Here is a 22073-nt window from a genome sequence, read left to right as displayed (position 1 = left end):
CGCTCTACTGTCCACGCCCATTGGTGCTCGTCCACGACTGTTGGCACCCATCCTCGCCCGTTGGCGCCTGTTGGTGTTGTTCACCCTCTCTAGTATGTCTCATATATATATATATATTATTTTTTTTTTTTTTTTTTTTTTTTTTTTTTGTCCGTGACTTGGTCACCCATGGCTGTCGACCATGGCCCTTTGGCCGTGGCCCCTTGATCGTTTTTCAGTCTATCGTTTGGCCTCGGTCACTTGGTCACTTAGTCACTTGGCCTATAATTATTGTCGCTTCCTACTTTAGATATTTACGGTTGAATTCTTTGCCTCCCTTCTGGGTGTTTTTGTTCCTCATCCTTTGTATGTGGCAGATAGGCCTTGGTAGTCGTTCAACCTTGGTGACCTCGAGCCTTAGGGGTCTGTGGACTTTGGTGGCCTTATGCCTCGGTGGTCCGTGGACCTTGGTGGCATTGCGCCTTGGTGGTCTACGGACTTTGGTGGTATTGTGCCTTGGTGGTCTACGGACCTTGGTGGCATTGCGCCTTGGTGGTCTACGGACCTTGGTGGCATTGTGCCTTGGTAGTCTATGGACCTTGGTGGCATTATGCATTGGTGCTCTACAGACCTTGGTCGCATTGTGCCTTGGTGGTCTACGGACCTTCGTGGCATTGCACCTTGGTGGTCTACGAACCTTGGTGGCATTGCGTCTTGGTGGTCTACGAACCTTGGTGGCATTGCACCTTAGTGGTCTATGGACCTTGGTGCCATTGCGCCTTGGTGGTCTACGGACCTTAGTGGCATTGCGCCTTAGTGGTCTAAGGACCTTGGTGGTTTACGGACCTTGGTGGCATTGCTCCTTGGTGGTCTACGAACCTTGGTGCTTGAAAGTGCTGAAGTAGACTGCAAAAGTGGACGGATGTAGCCCTGAACAAACTATTTACTTCAAACTCCCAAAAAATTTCAAATCATTCTTGAAAATGGAATGCGATACTAGCTGAAAGTCGACTAATGCTACTCTACTGGTAGTATTTCTTCAGATGCTCTGAGCTCCAGGCATGGTCTACCTTCTTGGACCCCGAAATTTTCAAGCGGTAAGTCCTTGAGCATATCTACTTGGAAATTATGTAGGGTCCTTCCCAGTTGGTCATTCGCGTGCCTCATTCCTTGGCTGTGATGCTCTAGCCCTCCTTAACTCCTTCTAGCAGTGTTCTGTTTGTCACCCCACCTGACCATTGGCCTGTGGGTAGGCTACTGATACAGGCCGATAGTCAATGTTGTAGAGTTGGCAAAAGAGCCTTGAACTTTGGATGTCAATTTGGTGGTGGTTAGATGGGGTACTGGGGCGAACAATTGATATTTCTCGCAAATCTTGGCATACTGTATGGCTTCTTCTTACATCCGTAGCCAGTAGAACCCCTGGCGGAGGACTTTGTAGGCTAGCGCTCGCCCTCCCATGTGGCTTCCGCATATCCCCTTATGGACCTCTGCCAGGGAGTACTTAGCTCCCTTGGGTCCTAGGAACCTGAGTAGTGGTGCAGTGACTCCTCTCTTATATAGTACCCCGTCCACGACCGTGTACTTTGCAGCTCTCATCCTTATCTTTCTTGCCTCAACCTTGTCCTCTGATAGGACGTCGTTCTGTAGGTAGTTGAGTATAGGGTCCATCTAGCTTGGCCCCTCCTCAATCTCGACCCTTAGTATTCGATCCTTGGTATTCGAACCATCTCGAACTCCCCAAACTTCTCGAACTCTGCCTCTAAACGTCAAACTTGCATTAAATATGACGTCTCGTACTTCCCCTTTCTTTTCTTTTCTTTTTTTGTTGATATTGACTCGAATTGTTCTTTGGCCACGAACACACCTTTGCTCGAACCTTGACCTTGAACCCTCACCTTGAACCCTCATGAACTTTGACCTCAGACCTTGGACCTCGAACCTCGAACCTCGTCCATGCCCATGGCCTGTCGCCTACTGCCCTTGGCCATGGCCCTTTTTTTTTTTGTATTGACTCGAATTGGTCTTTGGCCATAGACACGTCTTTGCTCGAACCTCGACCTTGAACCTTCACGAACTCCAACCTCGGACCTCGGACCTCAATCCTCGACTTCGAACCTTGACCTCAAACCTCGTACCTCGCCCATGGCCTGTCTCCTACGGCCCTTGACCGTGGCCTTTTTTATTTTTTTTTATTGATATTGACTTGATTTGGTTTTTAGCCACAGACACATCCTTACCCGAACCTTGACCTTGACCCCTCACGAACTTCTACCTCAGACCTCGGACCTCGGACCTCGAACCTCAAACTCAAAACTCAATGGCTGCCTGTTGGTCATGGGTAAAATTTTGTCAATTCTGTTGGACGGGCTTCCTGGCTGAGTCTATGTGTGGCTTGTGTTCGACTATGGACCGGGGTATGCCTGGCATGTCGGAGGTCGACCATGCAAAGACATCCATGTTTTCTTGGAGGAGACACCCAAGCTCGTCCTTTTGTTCCTTGCTCAACGGTGAGCCAACCTGTATGACCTTGGAAGGATTGTCCTTACGAAGCGGCCATGGGACGAGGTCCTCCACTGGCCTTCCTCTTCTCTTTGTCTATTGATCTCTCTAGTCGCTGACAAGGTTCTCCATGCACAGCTTCATTCCACAGGTGCTATCATTGTTCTTTGATGAAGGTCGTCTAACATTCTCTGGCTTTCTTCTGGTCTCCTCGGACTTCGCCCACCCCATTCTCGGTGGAGAACTTCATCTTCAAGTGGAGTGGCGATACAACTCCTCTAAGAGCTATCAGAGATGGTCGCCCTAAGAGGCCGTTGAATGACACCACGGACCTGACGACCATGAAGTTCACCATGACGGTCAATTGTCGAGGGTGCTCTCCGAAGGTAACGGGCAGCTCTATAGTACCTCTGATGGAGGCGGTGGTGCCCGAAAATCCATAGTGGTAGGTGGGCTCTGGCTTGAGTTGGTCATCCTCGAACCCAAATTGGCGGTAGGCTTCCAATGAGAGCACGTCCACGGACGCCCCTGTATCTATTAGCACCATGTGCACTGGTTGGTTGGCTATCTCTACCTGCACTACTAGGGCATCTTCATGTGGAAAGCTCACACCTTCCAAGTCTGCATCCGAGAAGGATATTACTGTCTCGGTCTTGGTTACCTCGTTTGGCTTCTCTGCTACTCCCACAAACCTGGCATGGGCTTTGACCTTCCTAGTAGACTCCTGCCCTGGTCCTCCTAGTATAGTGAGGATGGGGGCTCCTTTGGTGCCACTTGGCTTTGCTGTATCACTCCTTTCTTCGGGGCGATCTCTTTTCCTATCTCGATCTATCCTTCTTTCTTCCCTTCTTGATTCTTCTCTTTCTCGGTCATGACCTCAACCTCCTTGGCTCGAACGGCCTTGCATCTTCCTTTCACATACTTGTTCAAACTCCCTACCCTCACAAGCGGTTCTATCTCCCTTTTTAGTTGAATGCAATCCTCTATGTCATGCCCGGTGTCTTTATGGAAGAGATAGTACTTGTTGGGATTATGCTTCTCAGGTCCTACTAGCATGGGTCACGGTCCTGGATCTGAGACCTGGTGGTATTCAGGGGTGTGAACTCAGGGCTGCTTGGTTGGTCACTTCTCTCTGGGCTACAGTCGGTCCTTCCTGACTGGTGGTCGCCCTTCTCCTATCGACGCTCGATCTTCGATCTCTTGCTCTCTTTAAGGTCGTTCGGCGTCGATCTCTTGTTATCCTATGGCTTGGCATCGATCACCTTCTTACGAGCTTGTAGTGCCTCGGCCATGTTGGCAAACTCGTTACACCGCTCCAGAACCTCCTTCATGGTCCTGGTCTCATGTCGCACCAGGTCCTTGATCAAGTCCAGGTCTCTGGTGCCCCCAACCAAGGCTATATACTGGGTCTGATCGTCTAAGTCTCTGACCTCTAAAGACTCCTTGGTGAACCTGGTGACGTACTCCCTGAGGGACTCCCCAGGGTTCTGTACCACGTTCAGTAGATTGATTGTGGTCTTCTTCTACTGGATGCTACTCCGGAAGCGGGTGACGAATTGTTCACATAACTCTGCAAACGAACCTATCGACCTCAGTCGTAGTCTAGAAAACCATGAGGTAGCTGCACCCTTGAGGGATGCAGGGAATGCTCGACAGGAGACCATGTCTGATCCCCATATAGGGTCATCATCCCATTGAAGTAGTTGATGTGATCATTGGGGTCCGTGGTTCCACTGTAGAGTTTGAAGGTGGGTAACCTGAACCTGGAGGGGAGTGTGGCTGCCATGATCTCTGTCGAGAATGGGTGTTGTCCAGGTATCGAGTGTGTCTTGCCCTTGGTCTGCTTCTTCAGTCCTTCCAACTTCTCAGCCAAATCTTGTAGTCTTTTGTCTAGCTTCTCTTCCCGTGACTACCCTTCACGCCTGGCAGGGTATTCGTTGTGACCTCGCTCTCCACCTCTCCTTGAAGTTCCCTCCTATCGTAAGTTTTGACGGGATGGTGTGTGGTCACGGCGCGACGAACCTTGGCCTGAACATGAGGGACTCTCTTCTAGGTAGGTCCGGCTCTGCCTTGGTATGTGACTTCCTCCTAGTCGACCTTGGAGCACCGACTTCTTGATCGACCCTTTTGGGCTAGGTACCATGGACATGTGTGTTGGTGTCCTCCCACGTCCTGAACGTACTGGGAGGTCCGACATTCTCCTGGGATGCTGGGAGGGATCCCCTTGCTGGTGAGTGGGACTTGCACGCCCAGTGAACCTCTCTGACTTTTCACCCTTGGGAGGTGACCTCCTAAGGTTTTGCTCCTGTCGAGGGACAAGTTCCATCCTTAGTGGTGGCAACGCTCTATGACAGTGGGACGTCGCGCGCTGCCTCAGGTAGTCTCGAAAGAGTCGTTGGTCATTGAGGATCTGCCGTTGCAAGTCATTGATCTAACCCACAATCGCTGGTGCATTAGGGTCAGGTACTAGCTCCACGGCTGCTTCAGGGTTGAGGTCGGCTACCTCAACCTGTTCATTCTCTGGGACCTCCCTCTCCTGAGAGACATGGTTATTGGCTCTGCGACACAAGCTCTCTTGAGGAGGTGATCCGTTCCCCTCCTTCACAGCATTGACGGTGGAGGGAGCGGTCTTCTTACCCCATGGTGCCATTGAGTGATGGTGGAATCGAGCTAGTAGGTACGATGGCTAGCGTCGTTCCCACAGATGGCGCCAATCTGTTGCGTCAGGAAATCGTTCGGTGGTCCCTTGAGTGCCGTAACTTGCAAAAGGACCAAGGTAACCAAGGAGAACCGGTGTGGTTCCGGCCTAAGACTCTCCGATGCCTAAGTTAGACCTCTTTGAGCAAACAGATGAATGATAGAATTCAAGATGATTATAGGGTAGAATACCTTCTCTTTTATAGTAGAGTGTGGCGGTGTGGAGAGTCCCAGTTCGATGGCGAGTGATCGTGTAGTTGATAGAGTCTCTTAGTAGCAGGGCTCTTCCTTAGTTGGTGGCCTCCCTAAGGGAGGTAGTGTCCCAGTGGTGTTGGGGTCCTTAGTAGATAGACACCTGCGTGTGGTGATAGGATCTTTGATGTTTGAGTCCGTCAGAATGACGTGCCTCATAGGCAGTGGCCTAGAGTCCTTGAGATGGTGCATGTCTTGTTGATGGCAATGGTAGTGGCTTGGTCTTGGATCAGGGATTTGACGTCTATAGGCCATGCTTGTGAGGCCGCGCCTGGTGAGGCCATGCCTGGTGAGGCCCGCGCCGCCGTGATGAGACCGCGCCCGAGGCCACACCCGTGAGGAGGCCGCGCCCGTGATGAGGAGGTCGCGCGTGAGGAGGCGTGCCCAATAGAGGCTGGAGGCCGCACCCGTGAGGAGGCCGCGCCTGGTGAGGAGGTCGCGCCTGTGAGGAGGCCACGCCTGTGAGTGTCCTTGCGGTTCATGTGTGAGCTGGTTCTCCACCGATCTTGGGATGGCCCACTCCCTTGGGCTGGGACATGTGGCGGATCCCGATTGGTCAGTAGGAATTTGGGTTTATCATGTCCCAAGTGTGGAAAGAACCACAGAGGAGAGTGTCTCGAAGGAACTAAGATATGTTTTAGATGCGGGAAGCCAAGCCATTATGCAAAGGGCTGCCTAGGTGGGAACTATCAGTGGAGACAAAACCCACAAGGTGCCCAGGAAAATCAGCAAAACCAAGGCAAGAGAGAGAATTGGGATAACCAGAAACAAAGAGCTGCTGGAAGGGTGTTTGCTACAATAGCTCATGATGCAGAGGCCTCCCAATCAATGGTTGCAGGTATCAGATCCTTTTGTTTCTTTTATTAAAGATATGACCTGTGTTGTGTATGAAATTCCATTTCTATGTAGTGAATGTTTTTGGAAGGTATAATTAATGTTTCTGAAATGCTTGCATGCCGATTGTTTGATTTCAGATCTACGCATTCCTTTTATCTTTTTTTTTTTTTTGCCACTAGTTGTGCGTCACTATACCCTTTGGAGAGGATTAGAGACAAACCTAATGTATGATGTATATATCATGTATAGTGGATGTTGAGGATAGAAGTTTGAGGGCAGACTTGATATTATTAGACATGGAAGATTTTGATGTAATTTTGGGCATGGATTGGCTGGCTGCTTACAATGTCAAATGTTCATTCTTTTGAGAAATTGTTGGTGTTTAGACCGGTGGGAGAACCAGAGTTTGAGTTTTCTAGAGTAAGGATAGGAACACCACCTTTGATGTTGTTTCAATTGTTCAAGCCAAAATGTTGCTAAGACGAGTGTCAAGGATACTTAGGCTGCGTTTGGTAACGGTCAACAAGGTTTCGAATGCTTCTTTTGTTCAAAAAGAACAAAAAATATGAAAAAGTGTTTGGCTTATCGGTTCGTTTTTTTATTCTTTAAAGACCGTACTGGCATTTTTGAAGTAAAGAACGTTCTTTAGACCGCCTTGGAGACGGCCGCAAAGAACAAAGAACAAATCGAGAAGGCTATCGAGCAAAACCCGTGACTTCACAATCGAAAGAAACGCAATCGGGAGAAGAGGAGGGGAAGGAAGAGAAGGGAAACGCTCGAACCACCGCAGTACAATGGTTTCTCTCTCTCGCTCTCTCCTTCACGCTCTCTCTTCCTTTCTCTGTGTATCTTCCTCTCTCATCCTCTCTTTCTCTCTCTGCTCGCTCGCTCTCTCCTGTCTCACTCTCTATCTCGCTATCTCTGTCTCTCTTTGCTCGTTCTTTCCCTCACGCTCTCTCTGTCTCTCTCTCTCTTGTCAATCGTTGTTAGATTGTGATTTTGGCGAGGACTGAATTTTTTCCTCCCATTTGTGTCTCAGGGAATCTCGTGTTTTGGATCTACAATCGTAAAATTAGAAGTAATCGCCAAAGGTATGATTTTGGATCTGTTGAAATATTTGATTTTGAGGTCTGGATGGATGTTAGGGATTTTGGGGATTTTGGGGATGCTGGTTTGTGAAGGTAGTAGATCCGTAGTTCTCTCGATCCGTCTTCGTAATGGCTGTTTTATGCTAAGTTAATGTTTATGTTGGCTTTGAATGGCTAGTTGGGCTGTGCTAGATTTTGCATAGTTATGGACTCGTGCACATCAAAGACTTTTTCATTGTAAAAATGACATCCATTTTAATGTACTTATATCCGATATATGTACTCGGTATAATCTAAGAAGCAAACCAACTTCCATTCACTCTTCATTGTTGAGATGGATCATTTGTGCTACCGTGGAACATCACCAAATACTTTTTCACCGTAGAAAGTGCTCGATTAATTCGTTGCCTTGGCATCTTGTATTGAACCCGAGATTCCATGATCGCCTTTCTCAATGGTTATTGAAGGCCAGCTTGGTTCCTTTCTCTTTCCCGTAGTCCTTAATCTGTTTCATAGTATTTTAAAAAGGACTAATGTGAAGGTATAATTTTTTGTCAACTAGAAAATGATTTTGGTTCATCTTAATTGTATGCTCCAGTCATTGAATTCATTATCTTCTTAGTTAATCTGGTTTTGTAGTTTCTTGTTTAAGGTGATTCAAGGTCAAATGGTTTTATTTAGGAGTAATACATTTATATAGCTTCAAGGAAATCTGATTGCTTAAGAATTATACATTCATTTAAGAATGATATGTCAATATAACTAATGGAACACCCAAATGGTTCTTTCTATTACATTCATATAAGAATTATATCTATTGATCGAAACATCATTCAAGTAAGATCAAGTGTGATGAATCACTTGAAGATGATGATGTAGGTGGTGATGAGGAAGACACCTATTTTTTTTTGACAACAAGGTCTACAATATCATTAAGAGAAGGAACCGACCAGGATTATCACTATCCGAATTCGGATTTTTCTGACTTTTCCCTCAATTCGAAATTTTCTCTGCTTTTATGTCCTGCTCGGGGTACCGATTTGCATATATCCGAACCACCTTCTATCATGTTGTTTTCTCCAAGTTATAGATAAAAGAGTGAGGGTCTAGCCCTCCATGACTTTGGGTTTATCAAAATCCAAAGTCCAAACCCTAGATTTCAACCATGAGGTCCAAACTCCAAAGCCCAAACTGCTGTTGTTTTAGAAGATAAAATGCAATCTGCTGTTGTTTTTAGCCGTTCAGTACTTCTAGTTTGAAAAAAGGAGATTTCTTATTATATTTGGGTGTTAGCACTATGTCAAAAAAGGAGTGAGATCTTGGAAATCCCTTTTTATAGGCAAGTTGAATAAAAAAAAGTTTATGTTTTGACTCTTTGTTTGATAAGGTGAGGAAAAGAATTCAAAGTTGGAAAATTTTTCCTTATCCCTATTTGTACAACCAAGGGAGATAGATAAGCTGAATAAAAAATTCTGGTAGGGAGAAGCTGAAGGTGATTCTAACCCAACACGCAGAATTTATAAGACTCAAAACCAGAAGGTTAAACACCAAAAGTAAGCCCCAATCTAGATCACATGTAGCTAACTAATAGTACCTCAGTCCCTCAAAGTAGGATGAAGATCCAACAGTTGGTTTTCAAGTGATTAGCAAGAGAATGAAACTAGAGAGTACATTTTTACGTCAATTTAGGTCACATATGTATACATTTAAGTCAATTTTTATGTACATTTCAAGGTATTTTTTTCAAGTTTTTAACCAACCAAGTTGTGGACGAGATGCAACTTCTCCATGTGGTTTCATAGTGTAGTCATGATGAAATTTTTTCAAAGATTCTCGTAGCATAACAACTGGTTTGATTTTAGTCCATGGGTTCTCAATTTGTCATTACTAGCAATGTTGAAACTTCAATTGCATTGTTGGGCCTCAAAGAAGGTTATGGATTTTGTAATTTCTTTTCTTAACTAATCTTCTTTTAATTTGATTTCCACACGAAAAAATGTGGCCGTCTTTTTGCCGTATTATTCAGATATTATGGCTACTTCATCAAGGTCAAAAGGAAAATCAAAAGTTGGTCCGTATCTTGGTCCACTACCGAGGTTGCCTTACTAGTTCGGTTGATGGTAGATAATGTAAGGGGCAACAAGAGTGGGGCAACCTTCAAAGAAGAATGGGTGGGATGATATTCGACGGTTGGAAACCACTCTTGGTAGGGTGTTCGATAGGGAATGATAAGGAACAAGTTCAACAAGATGAGGATAGATTATGGAAGTTTCAAGTCATTACTTCAAACTACAGGATTTGGATGGAACTCAATCACCCGGCATAGCCATCGTTGACGATGACAAAGGTTTGGGATAAAGCTATAGCGGTAAATACTATACTAATATCTTCTTTGGTTTGATCTAAACTATTATATTTAGTCTTATGTTGATTATGTAGTAAATATCTAATAATTTATTTGATATTGTATATAGGCAAATTCAGGATGGAAAAAATTTAGGCATCAAGGTTTGGCACATTGGTCCGAACTCCAAATTATATTTGGAGATTCTTATGCCCGTGGAGATGGTCATTTGGATAACACGCAAGACTCGGGTGACAAGCTCGAGATTGATGATCTAGATGTTGATGATGAAATACCTACACCAACCCACACCACTCCAATGGGTCTAGATGACTTTGAAGTCAATGAGGTTGAGGAAGCTACTACAGTCCATAAACAAGATAGAACTCCAACACTAAACGAAGCGAAGTATGAGTGGTAGTGTGACAACCGCTTTGGGATATGTTGGGAAGTTATGTCGGATAAAGATAGAGAAGGCAACCGCAAGTCGAGGCTACTCAAGTTTACGGCCATGGCACTTCGGTGACTCCTATCGATACTAGTGTTTTGGCATGTACACGTGTCCTTGATGAGATACTCGATATAAGTAAGGACATGTATCCGAAAGCCTTAAAACAAATTAGGAGTCAGGACCGTGGAGGGAGTCATTCATTGGTTGTAGGCCTGACAGAGGATGTGGTCATTGGAGGAGTTATAGGGTGATGTTATTTAAATCGTGTGGTTGTTTGAAACAATTTACTTATGTTATGTTTAATTTGGATGGTATGATGATACAATCTTGTATTTTTTAAATTCTCGTGTGGTGGTCTCAAACAATTTAGGTTGTGTTATGTTTAATTTGGATGGTATGATGATACAATCTTGTATTTTTTTAGTTATGTTTGAAACAATTTACTTATCGTATTATATTAAAAGTTTATTACTTGTTGTGTATATTTAGCGGTCATGACAACAATATACCAGTTCAGAATGACTCTTCAAGTGATGAGGATGACTTGATAATGGTAGCGCAACTTTAGTTGCCGAACAATCTCTATATACAAGAGAACCTTGTAGGGATGGTAGACATCCGGGATCAATTATGGTCCATGAAGTTTTGAGTGGTCATGCGGACCGTTGCTTCGTGAAGTTTAGCATGGAAAGACATGTCTTCCAAAATCTATGTACACCGATGATGTCTAGAAAGTGGTTAAAAGACAATCGATATTTAAGGGTGGATGAACAAATAGCCATGTTTATGATGATAGTAGGAAGGGGTTTCTCTAATCGGGATATTCAAGAGGAGTTTCAACATTCGGAGAGACCATTAGCCGTACATTCAAGCGTGTTTTAATGGCTATGGGAAAATTGGCAAAAGAAATGATCACACCACCGGACATCCGAAAATTCAGTTAGACATGCAATCAAAACCAAAATACTATCCTTTCTTTAAGGTAATATACAATCAATACAAGTATGAAAATTCAATTATTTAAATTTTTCTTATTTTAGTATGACAAGTTTATTTTATGAAATCTGTTTTTAGGATTGTATTGGAGCAATAGATGGTAGTCATATTAGTGCCATAGTGCCTCAACAAGATGCTACTCGCTACGTAAATCGAAGGGCATTACCACACAAAACGTGATGTGTATATGTTCTTTTGATATGCGATTCACGTATGTTTATGCGGGTTGGGAGGGCAGCGCTAATGATTGTCGTATATTTGAACGTGCAAGGAGAGATCCAACATTACAGTTCCCACATCCACCAAGGTAAAACCCATTTAATTCTACTGATATATGAAGTACTTATTGGTAAAGTTGAGTTTTTCCTTACAATGGTTTGTATGTGTAGGAAAATATTATGTTGTAGACTCGGGTATGCAAGTCAAGTTGGTTACTTAACTCCATTTCGAGGTGAGAGGTACCATATTCCGGACTACAAGGGAGTGGAGAAACCCAAAGACTGCTAAAGAGCTGTTCAACTACGGACATTCCTCACTTGAATGTAATTGAGCGTACATTTGGGGTTCCGAAAATAGGTTTAGAATATTAAGACATATGACTAGTTACTCAATCGAGATCGACTTACATTGTGATGGCCTGTGGGGTTGCATAATTTTATTCGTGATTAACAAGAGGCGAGACAAAATATTGCTGGTTTAAGTGCTGATGACAAAGTAGTCATAGATCCACCGAATCTCGTACACTTGCCTTATGATACATCTATGTCTACTCTCAATCGAGAGAGAGTGCAAGAATCATGAATGGATTGCGGATAAACATTGCAAATGAATTGGCCATAAGTTGTAGGATGGCGCAACTTACATGAGTTTCTTTTGTATTTGTTTGACCAAACTAGATATTCAATCGAGAGAGACAATGCAAGAATGTGATTTGAATGAGTTTCTTTTGTATATGTTTGACCAAACTATGGCTTGTTTATGTAACTTCATTTGGATTTTATAGAGTGATAATTGCGGATGTGAATTTTTTCAATCGATAGAAGAAGGCATGACCTCATCTTCTAGCCAACGACTAATGTATCGATGGTTTGTCCCTCGGGCTCAACACCGTATCCGCTCCGTCTTCTTCGAAATTTCTGGAAGGTTATTGCAAGAGTGCAATTACATCCTCGGAGAATCATGTGAAGATGTTCAAAGACATCCTTAAAGGTCTTACCAAGTTAGACTTGAAGAAAGAAGAAAATTAAATCATGAGAGAGGTTGTCAAAGTTGTAATTTAATGACTTTAATTAACTATAAGTTGACATATTTTAATTATAGACATATTTTAAATTATGTTAAGTTTAGGAATTTATTAGATATTTTAATCTATGTTAAATAAGGAACTTATGAGACAATTTTAATTTATGTTTGTAGAGAAACATGTATTTTGAGGTAAGGATGGCATTATTGTAATTAACATCAAAACTGTTCTGAACAAATTTTACCAAACACCATTTCCGTTCTGAACAGCGTTCTTGAGAACGTTACCAAATGGTTATTTTTGGTCTCAGAACGCCGTTCCAGACGAAGAACGCAAAAGAACGTTCTTAGTCAAGAACGGGCGTTCTTTGTTCAGACCGTTACCAAACGCAGCCTTAGACTTTATATGGTAACGTGCCATTTCAATTTTTTTTTTTTTTTTTTTTTTTTTTTGGAATAGAAATGGGGTAAAACTTGTATGGTAACACCGGTCCATTTTTTGTGCTTTTGATATGAACTGGAGTCTTGGCACTGTTTTGATGGCCAATAATGGCACAAAAAATTGTTGTGCTGAAAAAACAGAAACAAAATTTTGGGTGTGCAATACTCGATTGAGACCGTGATTCACAATTTCCCAAAGATAACACTCGAGTTTCCAAAGGCATTCACTCTTTGCAACTCTCAGCTTCTCTCTCGCTCTGCAACTATCACCTTCTCTCTCGGCGCTCACTCCTGCAACTATCACCTCTCCAAAGGCGTTAGTTATATTTTTAAGATATGTTTTGTAGAACTCTATTCTTAACCCTTTTCCTTTTTTAGTTGTTTATATGGTCATTCAATATGATATTACTTGTGCATTAATAGATAACAAAAACACCAATTATCCAAGAAAGCAACTTTTAAAAGACCAGAGTGCTTAATACCTTCCCTAGACCATACCCTGACGTGTATGGGGATTTCCTCTCCCTCAATCATCTTTCTTACTTCATATGTCTCATTACTCAGGTTTTTAGCAAAGTCATTTGTTGAGTTTGAAAGCTTGTGAGGTGTTATTTTCTTTTAATAGCCTTTTGTTTGTGTCAGAAAATTTATATGTGAATATGTGTTGTTGACGAGGACACTCTTATTCAATACGAGTGTGAAGGGGCATTGTATCCCGGAGACAACTTTTCGCAAGACTATATGCATTATCTTGTTTGAACAAGATAGTGTGGAAATAACTGTCTTAAAAAGCCGTTTACATGATCTATAGGCTGGGCTATAATGCAAAAACACTAAAGAAGCAGTACTGCATCCAATAAATCTTGCTTGCGAGATGGCAGTCTACTTGTACACAGCACAAGAACCTCTGGACCAACCCTCGACCTGAATTTTCATGAAAACAAAAACTCTCTTGTCCTAAATGCTTCATCCACACAAGAGTCTGCTATATCAGGAAGGTTAAGTAAATTCAACCAAATACTATGCACTTACAACATTTGCAAGTTTACTTATTGAAATTGAAACTATTTCCTTTTATATTTTGAGATAACAAAAAGGGAATTTACAAACTTGCAACTACCCTTCTTTTCAAACCTCAAGAGAACCTTGAAAGCTATGGGCTGCTTCCAGAACCTCTAATGATTGATCAGTCAACTTGATCAATTGTCTTCCCGAGCAGAAGTGTAGACTGCTAAAAATAACATGTAATGTAACACCAAACAAAATCCTAAAAATGAACCAATATTTGGTGGTGGTCTTAATTTCGGGACAGAAATCTGAATAAAAATATACCCAAACCCCCAATCACCAATGTTGAGATCAGAGGTACCGCAACAAATTCAACATCGACCAACCTGCTTTTCCTGTCTGTTTTCCCATGACGATAACATTCTCCCAAGTTCTCATGAAGAAAACTTCTGAGATTGTCTAATTGATGCATAATTTGGCGTTGTCCTCGTGAAATAATCAATATCTGTTCAAAATGGAACATCACAAAATCAGAAGTAGATTTAAGGAGAAGCATGAAAAATATAACTCAGCAACATGAGTTTAGTAACTCTTCTCAACATGAACTGCTAAAATCACATCAGTCATCTATTAATTAACAAACTCTATTGACAACATTATTTATTTTTATGATGAATATATCCATTTGAGAAGAGGGGAGGGTGAAGCCAGGGCTCAATCCCTGGTCTCTGCAATGACAAGCTATCGACATTACAGATGATGGTGCAGTGCGTGAATTGGCCTTGTGTATATTGCCTAGTTACCCAGATTATATGCCACTTGTTGCTTGGACTAGAACTAGACCATCAGTGGATTCCTTGCATATTCAATGATTTCAATAGAGTTTGAAGGGAGGGTGAATATACACAAGGCCAATTCACGCACTGCACCATCATCTGTAGCTACTTTCAGATGGGATTTAGGCCGCACATCATACCCAAGTGAACTATACATGCTTGTGTGACCCTGAAGTTAAAACTATTAACATCTGAGCCATCCAAAAAGAAGGCTAAGCTCAACTGATGAATCTCAGGCAGGGCACAAGAGGTCAGTCACCAACCTGAGCAGTATGGATCCATGAACAGATGGCCATCAGAAAGGTGACACATCAAAATAAAAAGCATAGTCACAAAAAAGCAGAACTTCAAGGCCAGTATTGAATAGACTCTTAACTTCTCTGACAATGCTACAACCTTCGTCATCCAGCAGTTCAGTTATCATGCATTAGGCGAAAAAATATTATACTTATACCAGCAACAAGTTCAATCATCCTGCGCACCTTTTCTTCACCATTTTGAAATTTTCATTATCAGATTTGTTTTTTTCTGCCCTCTTATATTAAGGTTGGAAGTTTTATGGTAACTTTCCAATGTCACCTCATACCACCTGCCCATTTTCTCAGTTGATTAAAATAAATTCTTTCTCATTAAAATTTCATCCCTCAAATGGTGCATAAATTAACTGATAATACCAGCATTGTAGCTACTTACCAATCTGCATAGTGTAATGTATTTGACAAACTAATTTTAGTTAAATATTAAATATTTAGCTACAAACTATATAGACATTTCAGTTGTGAGAGCCATAGGTTTAGGCATTCCCATATTATTCAAGGCACCCAACAAAAAATAGAGGAAAAAGAAAGGGAAAAAATGAGGAAAAGGGGGAGGAAATTGGGGGAACAGGAAGGAAAGGAAGGGAGATGGAGAGAAAATAGAGAAAACAGGGAACAAGAAAGGAAGCCGGAAGCAGCAGCACTACAACCTCAAAGGCCGCCATCACTGCCACAACCGCAGCAGCATCAGAGGTGCAAGGAGGATGAAGCAGTAGCAGCCACAGCTCTCATTGACACTATAGCACTAACAGGAGGAGGAACTTACCTGTCTCAGTTTCTTGCTCTCTGTCTTCCGAACAATTGAAGTTGTCTCCATCATCATCCGGCATCGAAGAAGAGAGTAACAGATGCTGCAACTGCTGCTTCTATTTGGTCTCTTTTTCTTAATGTTTGAGTAAAAAAGTTGATATTTTTTATTTGGCTGGCATCAAGGAGAGGAAGAGAAGCTGCAATTGCTGCTTCCATTTGGCATCTATTTCTTTTAGATTTGAGTGCAAAAATTGATATTTTTTATTGGGGAAGAGTTTTCTGTCCAGGAGCGTGGAACACACACTGAGACATCAACAGGGCCTTTGGACTTTTAGGGGGGGCAGAGGGGTCATATCGCCCCACCTTGTGTCTGGGCACAGGTGCTCTGCTCCTGGACAGAGTTCTTTTTTCCTTTTTATTTTACACATTAGCCATCTTATATTTTCGTAAAAGGGAAAGAATTCATTCCCTTTAGAAACTAAGAGGAACAAGTTTAGTGTTTTGCACAAAACTCTCCTTATAAAACGACTTGACCACCTGGGCACCAAGGCGACAAGTTGCTGGCCACCACCTCGGCTCGCCATGTTGCCATGAAAACTATGTTCAAAAAGGCATCACCTAGGCGAGTGCCTAGGTTCCCATCCATGCTTTGGTTCGCCTAGGCACCATGGCAACTATAGTAAGAGCACATATTTGACACTAATAAGTCACAGTTCTAAAACTCACCGAGATCTCGGAAAACTCGAGAATCTCGACCTGGTCGAGACAAGTTCTCTTACAAGACCTAAATTTGCATGGTTTTGGTAAACTCGACCTAAAATTTCGGTGAAATCTAAAAAATATCGGATATCTCAAACTGCTTGAGAAGAAACTACTCTTGTTTCTTCTTGAGCACTATGATGTGGCATTCATATGTCATGCAGACAGAAGACAATGCACATCGGTTCCATAGAACCATGAGTAGACTTGATCCAGCATGTCATAGTTCATATCAATAGACAGTACTCACAATATTGTATTATTGGGACATGGAAGACTATGGTGTCTACAACATATGTATTATTCACTGTACTTGAGTGTCTATTTAATATGCATTGTTCACTCATCACTATACTTTGTAGTTTTTACTTTAGTCCTTGACTATTTCTTAAATAAATATTCACTATTATGTCTCTTCATCCATTATTGCATAATTTACTTGTTTTATTTGCCCATTATGTCTCATAGCACTCAACAATGTGTACAAGCAAATATTAAATAAGGATTCGATGTTCACTGCCAACCAAGGATGCAAATCCAAAGCACAAAATTGGGTTTTTTTTTTTTTACAATTTGAAGATTTAAATATGTTTATTAAATCTAAAACAAGCTTCTCTTGAAGTTTCAGAGCCAACTATAGCCATTTTCCCACCGAAACACAAAAAAAATAAAATAAAATAAATGCACCGTCTCATGGCTCTCGCAAAGATCTCAAGAATCTCGATCTGGACGAGACACCTCCTCGAGATGAGTTTTTGAACCTTGATGAGTCATAACCCTTGTTTAGGCCATGACACATCTCTTTACTAAAGCTCCATATGCCCCCTCCAAACAATAGTAGACTCATCTCTCATATGGACTTGAACAAGAAGGGAAAAACGAGAAACAAAAATAATTTAGAAGAAATGAGAATTTCCATGGTACCTCTTCCATTAGCGGAGACTCTTTAGCAAGCTGGGAGGAAGATGAGGAGTTGGGTAGTAGGGATCCAGTCAAGGAACCATTGCCCAGCCCAGAGACAAAGAGTGAAGTGGGTCCAGAGCCATTGCAGGCTTCTGCTTGCAGAGCCAAGTTTTGCTGGCTAGCAGAAACTTTCCCCATAGTTAACTTCGAATTTAGCTCTTCGATCCGAGATGTAAATTCATCCATCCTCTCATTCAGAGTGGAAATTTGTTCTGAGAGTTGAGTAACGACTCCCTAAAACAATCCAAAGGAAAGCTGATGAGCAAAAACCAAGAGCTTTTTGCAGAGTGTTTGATCAATTTACCAATATCATAGACATAAGAATTAGTTTCTTCAGACATTCAGGAACTCACCTGGTTAGCCATCATTGCAGATGACTCCTGGTTTCTTCCATTAAAGCTTCTGTTGGTGACAGCTAGTCTCGTCAACTTTGATAGATTCTTGTCCCCTTGTGTTGAATACGAGTGTGACATACCACTGCCGAAAATACATAATGGATACAACATTAATTTAAAATTTTCAGGCAGCCAGATTCATACAAAAATTTAGGAAAAGATGGTCTTTGTACTCAAAAGAATTTTAAAATAGAAAAATAAATATTACTAGCTAGAATTTCCAGGAGAGGTGGGTAACTCTGTTTCTGGATTGACTGGTAAATTGACTATCATCAGTTACAAGAAAATCAATCAAAAGTTCCAAAACATGAAAGATGGAGTCGTGAATTCTCAAATTCACCAATCATAAACATATGAACAACTTGGGAAGGTCCTTCACATCCAAAAAAGTTTTATCAAGCCAACACCTATTTTTGATGAAGCACTGGAACTATAATGTAGGGGTAAAATGAGTACCTTTTCAGATGCTTATTTCTTATGGCAACCCTATCTGCAGAGGCTCGAGAAAGTGCTTCTTTGGGGCTCGAAACCAGATCATCATCTATGCTTAGCTTTGTCTTCAAATCATCAGGTAATGCCTGCGGAATTATCATGTGAGAACAACCAGAAGGCAAGCAAAGAATAGCAGTCCAACAAATGTTTCAAAAAATGTCATACCATAACTTCATTTACAAGCTTTTCCAATTGAATCTGTTCTATGTAAGTACGAGGGACATATGAACCTTCCAAGCCCAGTTGCTCCGCAATAAATTTCACATATAAACGGTCTCTTCCTTGCACCTTGTTATAAAAACCAGTATATTCTAAGTCAGTACAAATCTCTTAACCATGTAACACATACAAATCTTAGAACTATGTAACATCCAAACATGGATAGTCCTGTAAGAAAATGGTGAAAATAAAAAAAGCTGTTAATATATCCTGATTACTGTAACAATCAATCTTTTATTAGGATATCCAAGGTCAGGGCAGGAGTAGACCATAAAGCAAATGTATCAACCGCAGATCATACACCAAAAGGTGAGACTGAAGAAAATTAAGACCAAAAAGTGTATCTCCTCAAATTTTATTTTTTTTTTGGTAATAGTATCTTCTCAAATTTAAAAAAGACAAATTTCTTCATTGACTAGCCACATATTTCCTCAACTCTCAAAAGAAAGCGAAAAATAGCCACTATTGTCCAATCATACATAACAAATATACATGTGTACCACAGATATCCTGCAAAAACCTTATTGCCACTCGACTATAAAAAGAATGGACATTTTCTCTGCACCTTTAGCCATATCACCTCCAACCATCCAAAGAGTGCAACATATAGTTGATATCTTAAACCCATCCACAATTTTCATGACTTCTAGGTGACCCAAGGCATTGGAGGGGGCTTGGACGCAAGGTGATCAAGGCCAGGCAACTATGAACCCCCATTTGCAATGAATGGGATGATGGCTCTGACTTGCTTGTGGTGTCCAGGGTATGCAGAAAGGGACTTAAACACTTCGTTTCTCCTTTTCAAAGGAACGCTATGTTTTTAGTGGCAGCAAACTTTTAATTGGAGAACCAAATTACCTCTAGAGCTCTCTATAATTCCTTCCTTTTAAGAGCACTTCTTTTTGTAACCACCAACAGTTGTCATCATGCTTCTATCACTAAAATTAATACATAACTAGTTTCTCCCTTTTTTCCCCACTACTTACTACAGCCACCAAAAGTTTCCATAGTACTCCCACTCTGAGAATTGACCCATGACTAGTTCTTCCGTTCACCCCCTCCCAGAGTCTAAACCTGTCATGCTGGATCCTAAAATCCTATGTTCAAACGAAATTATCAGAAAATGGCATTTTAATATTCTACCAATGTAGGCAATTTAATACCCTCAAAATAGAGCATTAAAAATGTGGCAGCATATGGAAAAGGGAGAACATAAATTTTCTTGAATGTATAATGGAAGGAACATGGTTTTCTTAATACATAGTATTGGTTAAAAGCTGGACCACCAACATAGGAACACTGTTCATCAATGTAAATGCCCTTCTAGGTTAACTAAACTACACACAAAACTTAGCAGTTAGCACCATATTTGACACAAAGATGTAAATTAACAATCAAGTGTATGAAAGAAACAAAATATACGTTAGACTATTAAAGCCTGGAATGGGATGAGAAAAATATATACTTCTCATCAGAGTAAATCAGATTTGATGTACCTGAACATAGTGACGATTCAGTTGTTCTAGCCAATCAATCTTCACACAAATCCTATCATCATAGAATACATGGCTGCTTCTTTTCAGGATGGCTGCTATAGTGTACCCCAAGGCCATCAACCCACCAAGAAGGCGCACGCTAACTTCAAAAGATATTCTTGGAGATATGATGAATGGAATATCTGTTACCCATTCCTGTGTCAAAAAAGTAAAGATGAGGCTTTATTTCGATTCCCCATATCCCCCCCCCCCCCTCTCAGTTAAAATGATGCTTTATTTCCACTAGTCAAAAGTAATTCTATAAGGCAAACTTCAATATGCAAAGACTATGCTACATCATGTAACCAGGTAATTAAAGTTCCTAGAACATTCATCCAGGCTAGCAACAAGGGCACAACAAAGTGCAAAAAGAAAAGGATACAAGAAAATCCTACTTGGGAGTTAATTTAGTTTCCACCATATGTTGCACATTTCTTGCCCCTTAACTTATACTTCCTTTTCACAACATTTCGTCTTGGAACACAGAATTCATTTGAAACAAAACAAAGAGAAAGGAGCAAGGAGCAACACCATACAAAGAAAAGGGTGTTTTATACATAGAGTCAAGGCAACTAAGCGACCAAAGGCATTGGAGGGGCGCCCTCGGCATGCAGTATATAACTATATGGAATATAACAATGATGGTTTTATATAACTATGTTTATATGCAACATAAAAATTCATATGAATTCAATAATATAATTATGCTACTAATGGCCTAATATGAGAAAACAAACATATAATATAAGCATATTCATCAAAAAACAAAACAATAAACATTTTTATTTATCCAAAAATAAAAAACAATAAACATAAAGCAACGTAAGCTCGTGAAGTGTCAACAAGGCGTGTTATCGCCTTGGACCCAAGAAAGAGCTTGGATGCCTAGGCGATGCCTTGACAACTATGACTTTATATTTCTATAACAATTTCACATCGGATAAGCCCAATGTTGTAAAAGGACATTTCATAAGCCATAACAATTATTTCACAACCGAAATGGCAAGGAGTCACAAGAGTTTATAATATTGTCTCTAACACATGACCAAGTGCAAATAGAACAGGAGATAAATGCACCCCGTGTACCTCTGTTCGCCTTCGTGGTTGAGCAAATTTATTGAAGCAAACAAAGTATAGCCTTTGTTTGACCATTACAAAGGGCTAGTTCTGGTTTAGCAAATAAAACCTACTCAATAATTTTTTTCAAATTGGATAAGTTATAATACTAAATCTTTACGTTTTACACCTGTTATGTACTTGACCATAATTATTTTTAATTTTGTAAAGTTTGGTGATGCTAGTGTCATACTGCATGGAATATTGTGTGTTATTTGAAACTAGCTTTATCATTTATATGTATCATAGGTTACTTCTAATTTTTAATAATTACTATATACTTTTTCTTACAAACAAAAAATGTGCCTTCCTTCAGTTAGACATGTGCATCACCCTGCACCTTCTGCCTCTCAAAGTGCTTGGAGGCCTTGGTGCACAGTGCTAGAAATTTTAGAATCAACAAAAACATACATTTGATACATAGTATAGCTGTAATAGAGTCACAATCTTAGCTGACACTATGGCGGACTGAATATGCTGTTCTGTTTAATAGAACAAAAATTTTATTTACTTCTTTCTTACTATTTAGCTTCTACTGGTAGCATCATCATCTATACATAATTTATTGCCAGAATCTTTACTTCGATAAATCTGTAATACCCCGTTACGTATTTATCAATATAATAGTATTTTGTTGGTGTCATCAGGTTGTCCAGACCAGGTTCCGCTGAACATCGGAAAATGGAAATAATACATAAGGGTTAGGTAAGAAAATTTTAAATTGTGAAATGGCATTTAAATTCGTTGCATGGAATTTATCATAGGTATCTAAGATTTACTTAAAAGATTTAGTAAGAATCATAGCATGTGCACTTGAAGTACATGAACATTTGATTTAATTAGAGTATAGGGTT

At 41.0% G+C, this 22073-nt stretch overlaps 1 protein-coding gene across 2 annotated transcripts in view; it reads right to left on the bottom strand.

The window, feature by feature from the left end:
• Window positions 1-1038: 1038 nt before the first annotated feature.
• LOC122665262 (inorganic pyrophosphatase TTM2-like) overlaps window positions 1039-22073 on the bottom strand; it is a 38106-nt gene continuing 17071 nt past the window's right edge. The window contains exons 7-14 of one of the 2 annotated variants that reach the window (XM_043861367.1): window positions 20065-20259; window positions 18515-18637; window positions 18314-18435; window positions 17816-17939; window positions 17424-17696; window positions 14091-14342; window positions 11905-11906; window positions 1039-1049 (exon numbers count right to left, since the gene is read on the bottom strand). In XM_043861367.1, the coding sequence (XP_043717302.1) occupies window positions 14127-14342; window positions 17424-17696; window positions 17816-17939; window positions 18314-18435; window positions 18515-18637; window positions 20065-20259 (1053 nt within the window). In that variant the 3' untranslated portion in view covers window positions 1039-1049; window positions 11905-11906; window positions 14091-14126. Of the gene's footprint in view, window positions 1050-11904; window positions 11907-13860; window positions 14343-17423; window positions 17697-17815; window positions 17940-18313; window positions 18436-18514; window positions 18638-20064; window positions 20260-22073 lie in introns of those variants that run through there. The other variant, XM_043861366.1, reaches the window with a different exon arrangement.

This window comes from Telopea speciosissima, chromosome 6 (genome assembly GCF_018873765.1).
Source record: "Telopea speciosissima isolate NSW1024214 ecotype Mountain lineage chromosome 6, Tspe_v1, whole genome shotgun sequence".
NCBI lineage: Eukaryota > Viridiplantae > Streptophyta > Magnoliopsida > Proteales > Proteaceae > Telopea > Telopea speciosissima.
This window is presented reverse-complemented; position numbering and strand designations above follow the sequence as displayed.